This window comes from Oryza brachyantha, chromosome 11 (assembly GCF_000231095.2).
Source record: "Oryza brachyantha chromosome 11, ObraRS2, whole genome shotgun sequence".
In the NCBI taxonomy this organism is placed as follows: domain Eukaryota; kingdom Viridiplantae; phylum Streptophyta; class Magnoliopsida; order Poales; family Poaceae; genus Oryza; species Oryza brachyantha.
Window position 1 is genome coordinate 16916876 of NC_023173.2, and position 8950 is coordinate 16925825.

Consider the following 8950-nt stretch of genomic DNA (forward strand, 5'->3'; position numbering starts at 1 on the left):
TGGTTGCTGTGTGGGGATGAATGTCTGTGGGGCCCACTGTTGGCCAGCCGAATGGCTTAGCCATCCAGTTGAAGAGACTGTTGGAGCATGTTTTTTGGCTAAATGGCTAAATTTAAAATTTGCCTTGGAGAGTAGGATAAGGAGACCGTCGGAGATACTCTAAGCTAGTGAAAGGTTCCCATATGAAAATATGTATTGGGAGTGTCTAGTCTTAAAATTTAAAAATAAAAAAATTCACATAATAAAAAATTATAGAAGTGATATGCATGTTTCCTGCTTCTTCTATATATTACGTAATTATATTACCTCAATACTCCAAATTAACTAGGAAAAACAAAGTTAATGGGCTGAATATATATATATATATATATATATATATATATATATATATATATATATATATATATTCCTGAAATTCTAAACTTAGAACTCTATATGTATATCCATATCATTCAGCTTGGTGCCGGCTGTGGAAGAGCTGTGGAACAAGTGGGAGATCCACAGCATGATCCTCGTCAGCCTGTTCCTGCAAGTCTTTCTCTTCGTGTTTGCGGGGTGGCGGAGGCACAGTACATGTGCCGTTGTGAGGGTGGTGCTGTGGCTGGCCTACCTGTCGGCGGACACGCTGGCCGTCTTCGTGCTGGGCCACCTCGCTGTCCGCGCGGGCGAGCCGGACCAGCAGCTCGTCTCCACCTGGGCGCCGTTCCTGCTGGTCCACCTGGGCGGGCAGGACACCATCACCGCCTTCTCCATGCAGGACAACGAGCTGTGGCTGCGGCATCTGCTGAACCTGGCCACCCAAGTAGTGGTGGCCGGGTACGTCGTAGGCAAGGCCTCCTGGCCGGACCGCCGCCTCAAGACGTCCATGCTTCTCGTCTTCATCTCTGGTTTCTTCAAGTACGCAGAGCGCACCGCGCACCTTTCCTCTGCGAGATCAACGACACGCACTAGCATGTTGTCACTGAAGCTATACTGGCAAGGCAAGGGTTCTTATGGCACCATGAGGACTGAAGCCAGACAGCTCATGGAGGAAACTCTTGATAGGATGTTGCAAGGTAGTAGCTCTGCTTCGTGTCTTCCAGCTCTAATGGAGGCCTTTAGCCTCAGAACTGACATCATGGCAGGGGATACTCCTCTCAACAAGGTGCCGACCATCATTTTAGCGGACGAAGGGAAGCTACCAGACATGCTAAGGGAGTTCCGGTCTCGTGCAGACCGCTACAGGGCCTTGGAGCATGTGGGAGAACTTCTGGTGTACTGCTACCGACGGCTCTACACCAAGAGCTATGTACGAGACCTCGTGAGGGCAATTGTAGTATCCAGGTGCTACAGACAAAGGAAAAGTTACACCGGAAGGAATGCACCACACCTTCCCATTGGTCATGCACCGCTATGGTCGATCGTAAAAATATGGATTGTCCAAACCATCTTCTACGTCTTACCCATCCCGATAGCCCTGGCGCTCTTCGTGGCGGCCGAAAAGGGTAGTAGCAATAGTACAGGAGGCAGAGCTGCCGATATCACGGTATCCTACATACTGCTGGTAGGAGCACTAGTACTAGATGTTCTCTCCCTCGCCAACTTCAAGTTTTCTGCTGGCACCCGCCTCCGGCCAGCATGGTCCCAAAAACTAGGACAATACAACATGATAACAAGTAGGAAATATAAATACCTTGAGTCCTTGTACATAGAATGTGGCTGTGATGTAGTACACACCCCCATGAACAGTACCAAGGAGTTCATCCTCGACAGTTTGCTGGCCTCCGGAGCAAGAAAAGAATGGAGCATCGCCAGCACCTGTGGCCAGCTATCGCTTCACAAGTGGACCGCCCTAACAACACTAAAGGAGAGCGTCAGAAGCGATGTTGACTTCCCGACAAGAGTGCTCATGTGGCACATTGCAACAGACCTGTGCTTTCACTCCACCACTGAAGAAACTTGTGACGACGGAGTACTGGAAAAACGCAAGCAGATAAGCAGAGAGCTGTCGAACTATATCATGTACCTTGTCTTCAAGTGCAACGTGATGCTTACTCCCACCTCCCAGGTTTTACATGACGAGGTCCGTTCCATGATTGGACCAGGACTTTATCGACGGCTTCATCATCGGGGTGAGAAGGATATTGATGTCATGGAGCTTTTTTCTCAAGAAATCAACAAGAAGATGGAGCAGGAAGGATCCAAGGTGGAAGTACAGGAGCCTGAAGAACCCCAAGATGAAGTACAGATCGAGCATGAAGAAGATGAAATAATAATCCAGACCGATGTTCAAGAATCGGCCAACATTATCCAAAATGACGCCCTTGCAGCTGAGCCTACCAATAAACTCCATCCGAGCAGTCAAGTTCGTTATTCTCCAAAACTGCTTCTCAGCAGTGCAATTGATGTGGCCAAGGAGCTGATCAGCATCAACAATGAAGCTGAGCGCTGGGAGCTCATCGCAGCGGTGTGGGCGGAGATGATTTACTACACCGCGCCTCGTTGCGGGGCTGCTTTCCACTGCGACCATCTATGCACCGGTGGTGAGTTCATCACGCATGTCCTCCTTCTCATGTATTTTCTCGGTCCTTTCATGCCACAGCTAGCTGGTGCTTAACTCTTCAGTCGTGCGTGCGTGAGCCCGGCCACGATCGAGCTGCGGGCCTGTGGCATGCAGTGTGTGTCGATCGGTGTACGTACGTGTGGTTACTTGTTTTGTTTTCCCTCCAGCCCTCTGCGTGCGTGCGTGAATGAATAAAACTGAAACGCTGCGCCTGTTTGGCAGCACAAAACTTTGCGTCTTTCATTTTTAACGAGTGTTACTGGACATCATCAAACTACTCCTTCCGTTTTATATTATAAGATTCATTAGCACACATATAAATCTAAATAAGAACAGAAAGTTTTATGATGTTGAACGGATGCAACACTATAAATAAACATTAACGATCAGAGACAGAACGACACACACTCTCTCTCCCTCGACTCGACGCTTGCGCTGCTCACTCCGGGGCGGCGGCATCTCGCCAGCCGCAGCTCCTCTCCCTCCTCCCTCTAGCCTCGCCGGCGCTCAACCGGCTGCCGGAAAAGCTGGTCGGCGCTAGGACGGCGGGGCCATCTCTCCCCTCTCCGCTTGCATGCATTCTCCGTCAGAGGCACGCTGGAACCGGGCGGAGGCGGGCGTGGCAGCACGGGTGCCGGCGGCTAGGGCCGACATTGCTGGTGCTGGATCTGGCACCCCTGCGCCCAGATCTACGACCCGACCAGCAGAGCGACCCCGAAGGAGGTCGCGATGGCTACGGCGGCTGGACTCGTCGATGGTTGGTGCACCAGGGAGCTCGCTGCATGGCGTGAAGGGGCGGCGGGGACGCGTCGGCGTGGATTCCGCGCCATTTGGCTACAGGCATGTGACGTCGCGTGCGCGGCCACGCCATGGCCGCGGAGGGGCGTGAGCTGCATATGGCATGCGTAGGGCGGCAGGACTGTCCACTCGGCCGGGGCGCCCATGCACCAGCGCCAAGGTTCGTCGTGGCTAGGTTCCGCGGCCAGGGTGGCTGGATCCCTGGCCGGCGTCATATCCGACCGGTTGTGGTTGTTGATACTGATAAGTTGTAAATATGTTGGAATCAGGAACGAGCGTCCGTAATAAGTGTTTCAGGAAGTAGACTTGTCCAAACCTCGTTAACAAATATCGTGTCTCCTTGTCGTAATCAAAATTGGATCTCCTATGATGATTGCTTCATGTTTAGCTACCGAAGTTGATTTTAGGGTTGGTTTTGTAACAGCCGCCACCAGCGATTCCGGGGACACCAGCAGCCGATTCCCCTGAACGTCGCCAAGTGAATGCAGGTTGGGTGCCAACTCTTCATTGACCGGACGTGAGGGGAACCGCACCATGGGCCCCGCCGTCGAGCGGACGACGTCGCTCTAGGAGTGCGAGGACGACGGAGAGGCGAGCGTGAGGAACGCTCATTTTTTTCGCAAATCGCAACACGCAACGTACATATTGTACTGGACTCTACACAACAGTGGACTAGTGGTAGTTTACTGATCCATTACGATAAAATATGCGCCACATGCAACTTACACTATAATTATTACAATATATTTTTAATATGAGATTTTTTATCATTCTTAAAAAGTACATTAGCAAAATAATTTAGTGTAAAATTTTAATTCCTAAGATACTAAATTTTTGCACTAAAAAATATGTTATCTTAAGATTTTTCTTTTAAGAATGGTAAAAAAAACTCTTTTAAAAAATGTGTTATACTTGACAGGTTCTCACCTTAAAGAAAAACTATCAACAGATATTTATAATAGACCCGTCGGTTTCAAAAGTTCTGACTTTGAAATTCCTACTCCGTGTTGCGTTAGCCACATATGGAGTGTTTAGTTAGGTCATTTTCAGTAGCGACACTCGCAGAGAAAAATAATGGTTGCCCGAAATTTCTGTGAAGTTTCCCGATTAATTTATAAGTTAGTTTTTTTTTTCTGGAGTATGTGAGGCTCATATAAGTTAGTTTTTTTTTTTCTGGAGTATGTGAGGCTCAAAGGACAGCATGCTTGCCAGTCCTGATCGATGGATCTACCCTTCTTCCCTCTGTCCCTTGTCTGATCTCCTTGTTGACTTTCTGATCGAAAAAGCATTCCATGGCAAATCCATGGAGGATTGCAGCTATGGGCTTGGTCGTAACCGTGCTAGGTTGGTTTCTGTCGCCCATGATCAGCTTGCTGGTGAACAAATTCTTTTCCAGCCTCTTCGATGCGTCGCGGAAGATCCAAGAGCTGGCCATTCATACCGTCCCAAAGCTGGAGCAGATGCTGAGAGAAATCGAGGAGCAGAGGATGCACAGAAAGGCGAAAAAGGAGAGATCTGCCGTGCAACATCTCGACGAGCTTGCCAAGATCGTAAAATCGGCCTTGTACGAAGCAGAAGACATCCTTGATCTCATTGATTATCACCGAATCGAGAGGGATATCGTCGGCGGCGACGATGACGGTGACGATGCGCCACACGCCGGCAGCAACTGGCATCAGCACATCCGCGACGCCATCCACGCCTGCATTGACTGTTGCAAGAACAGATCAGCTGAGCTGCTACCGATTCATCGTGCCCCGTCGGTTTCCTTGGAGTTCAGCAGCTGCTGCCAATCCGTACTCATCTGGTCAACGAACTGGTTTCAGGTTGCTCGTGATTATCGAGATTACTGGTCATATGAAGTGGTTGGCATCACAGGTTATTACCAGGTTGGTTACTACCTTACGCTCTTGTTGGCTTTCAGTTACAACCAATATAATCACGTTTTTTATATAAGGAAGATGAATTACATCAAACTAGTAACTATACTTTTTAGGTTTTTTATTGATCGACAGAGAGTTCTCATTTCCATTAACATGGGACGAAAACATTGAGTTATTACATATCATTTTTTTATGAGTTTTTTACCATCCTTAAAAAAGTAACTCATGGATAGTAAACAAGTACAAATTTAGAAGTTTTTTTACCATCCTTAAAAATGTTACCACACTTACACTTTTTAATGTAAAAAATATGATATCTTAAGATATTAAAAATTTATATTAAAATTTTTGATACCTTGAAGTACTTTTCGAGGACGGTAAAAAGCTCTTTTTCTATAGGACCAAGAGTTTTACTCACATCCTTCCTTTTGTATCTCGATGTACCAAATTGTTTCTCACCATTGGATCTAGCTAAGTAGGATGTGTACTGTTGGATCCAATGATCACAAATGATTTGATTCTTGAGGGATGAGAGTAAAACTCTTGCTCCTATAATCTTCTTATAGAAAAAGGGCTTTTTTAGATGCCCTGCGGTGTTAATTCTCAAATTTGACTTTTTCTATTTTTCATATAGTCAGTCTGCTATGTCGCCAGTCATCTAAGTTTAATTGCACATATTGTAGAACATCATATCTATTTTAAATTGATGGCAGTAGTCCATATAGAGTAGTAGTTGAGATCAATATTTGTAACATGCTTCTTCCAGGAAGATGGGGTCGCAGTAGATTCTTTTCTGCCTTCAATTGCCAGATGGAAACTGGGGAGGAGAATAGAAAAGCTAGAAAATACTGTTGCGGATGTGGAGAAGTCACCTCTGTTAAACCAGAAAAGCAGTGGCACCTGGAATGATATTGTCAACATGAACAGGAGAAGCATTACATCAAGTAGTACACGGAAGGTATTCGGCCGAGACATGGAGCGTGATACGATAAGAAGTATGCTTCGTGAGGGGCCAGATGATTCTGCAGCGAGTTCCAGTAGCAGCAAATGTTATTCTGTGATTTGCATCTATGGAATTGCAGGGTCTGGGAAGACTACGCTGGCACAATATGTATGTGACCATGAAAAGGAGGACAAAGACAGATATTTCGACACTATCATGCTAATCTATATTTCCAAGGCTTACAGACTGGAAGATATATTTCGTGATATGCTTGACGAGATCACACGAAATCGGCACTCTGAAATTACTGACTGCAAAGGGCTGGAAGCCAAATTGGTGGAGAATTTGAGAGGCAAACGGTTCTTGTTGGTACTGGATGATCTCTGGGTTCACGACGAGAATCACGAGAAGCTGCTTTCTCCCCTCAACGCTGGAAAGGCAGGCAGCAGGATTCTGGTGACAACCCAGAGTAAAGAGGCAGCTCTAGGCTCTAATAGACTTATTGCAATATCTGATTTGGAAGAGGAGCAATACTTCTCAATGTTTATGCATTATGCACTTGACAGTACAGTTTTCGATGATCGAGAATTCATACCGATTGGGAGGAAAATTGCTAACAAGCTAAACAGGTCACCTATTGCAGCAGTTACAGTGGCAGGGCAGCTTTGGAGAAACCCAGACATCAGGTTTTGGCAAACAACCGCAAACCTTGACGTGCTGAATAAGACCAAGGGAGCTCTGTGGTGGAGCTACAACCAACTTGTTGTGGATGTCAGGCGATGCTTTCAGTACTGCAGCATCTTCCCCAGAAGGCATGAAATGGAACGAGACAATCTAGTTCGTATGTGGGTAGCACAAGGATTTGTCAAGGACAACGATGGGCACAAGGAAGATGTAGAAGATGTTGGTCAGGATTACTTCCATGACCTGTATTCGTGCTCATTTCTTCAACTCAAAAGGAAAGTCACCTCTGACATCAGTTCCGGTGAGTACTTCACAGTCCATGACATGTTCCATGAATTAGCAGTGACGATTGCCGGAAGTGATTGCGTTAGAATTGACAGAGGCATCGTGACTGAACATCTTCCTAAACATGTCCGCCATCTTTGCATAGAGTGCTACAGTGGAGCAGAGTTCCCAGAGCAGATTCTGAAGCTGGCAAACCTGCGCACTCTAATCATGTGCAATTCTGTGGGGGGCATGAGCAAAGATGATTTCGAGCGTGTCCTGACGAGGCTAAGGAAGCTGCGAGTGGTGCACTTGGACCTGCAAGATTTGAGCACGGTCCCTGCATGCATTGGCGAACTGAAACATCTTCGCTACATTGGCATCTCACCCTCGCTTTTCAACGACATCACATTGCCAGCCGAATTCACCAAGCTTTACCATCTGCATGAGTTTTGGTTCTCGCCTTCCATTGATTTGCATTTTACCTCCCCGGCAAGAATGGGGAACCTCATCAATTTGCGGTATATGCACACATGGAAAGGCCTGGACATCCCTGACATTGGGAGGCTGACATTGCTCCGGAATCTGTTTCGCTTCACTGTGAGGAAAGACAAGGGGTATGAGATCACACAGCTGGAGCACCTCAACAGCCTTAGTTTCAGGCTGTTCATCGACCATCTTGAAAACATAACAAGCAGGGAGGAAGCAGCTCTAGCTAGGCTAGCAGACAAGGCACACCTGAAGGACCTGACGCTGAGGTGGGGTGGCGACGACGAACACTCCACGACACCGAGAGCGACAGATCCGGAGCTCGAAGCCGAGGTGCTCCAGGAGCTCCGGCCACCGTCCGGGATCACGTCACTTTGCATCAGAGACTACAGTGGTGCAAGATACCCGAGCTGGTTGTCAGGAGAAGACGATCAGGGAGATCTCCCGGCCTTGAAATATCTCATGTTCTGGGGTTGCAATGGCTCGAGTGTACCACCCATGTTTGGTGAGCGTTTCAGTCTTCTGTATCAGCTCTCGGTTGCAGGCTGCAGCTGGAGCTCTTTGCCTGACAACTTGGACTGCCTGACCATGCTCAAGGAGTTGATCGTCCAAGAGTGTCCAAATATGCAGTCACTGCCTACGCTTCCCCGATCCCTGACGAGCATCGTAGTTTCTGACTGCAACCGCTCTCTTGAGAAGAGTTGCCAGACCCGCGGGCACCCAAACTGGCAAAAGATTAGGCATATACGTTACAAAACAATACGTTAGTTGGGTGTTGCCTCCGAGATTACAGCAGAATCAGACATATATGCAATTGTTTGTTTTTTTCTCTTCTCAACCTATCGATCGCATATGAGTTGTCAGTTTGGTCCAGTTGCATAAAAGGCACTTGTGTTTGGTGTATTTAGGTCATGTTGATGGTTGGTAGGACTCGCAACTCCTAAAATTTGACTCTAAGAGCGGAGCTATGGAGCGTCTCAAACCCTGCTCCACCATCCCCCCCTTTTTTTTTTTTGGTATCACTATTTTAAGTGGAGCTGAATCAACCAGTTTGGGCGCCAGTTTCAAATGAGTGTTGTAGCTGAAATCATGCGAAACAAGCCTTTATTATTAGACACTGTAGACAGTGTCGGTAGCGTAGTAAAATTTAAATATAACTATGTATTTTAATAAATATATTTAATATTTTTTTTAAAATTTTGGTAAGATATATTTATTAAGTCGTCTATATTAATATGATATATGGCACACATATTTATTGTGCTATTATATATTTTTAGTTCAAAATTTACTCCTATAAAATTTCTCCTCCATATTTAAATCTACAATGTTTTGACTTTGGATATG

At 46.6% G+C, this 8950-nt stretch overlaps 1 protein-coding gene across 1 annotated transcript; it reads left to right on the forward strand.

Annotated features, from left to right (window-relative positions):
• The first annotated feature begins 4584 nt into the window (after positions 1-4584).
• Positions 4585-8655, forward strand: LOC102720840 (putative disease resistance protein RGA1). Its single transcript, XM_006663603.2, has 2 exons — positions 4585-5229; positions 5990-8655. Exons 1-2 carry the CDS (start codon positions 4633-4635, stop codon positions 8369-8371), a joined length of 2979 nt encoding a protein of 992 aa, XP_006663666.2. The 5' UTR covers positions 4585-4632; the 3' UTR covers positions 8372-8655.
• The last annotated feature ends 295 nt before the right edge of the window (positions 8656-8950 follow it).

Bases quoted from the DNA above. Each gene is read 5' to 3' on its own strand.
- LOC102720840 (XM_006663603.2), top strand. From the start codon at position 4,633: ATGGCAAATCCATGGAGGATTGCAGCTATGGGCTTGGTCGTAACCGTG. The intron at 5,230-5,989 runs GTTGGTTACTAC...TGCTTCTTCCAG, and splicing joins GCATCACAGGTTATTACCAG to GAAGATGGGGTCGCAGTAGA.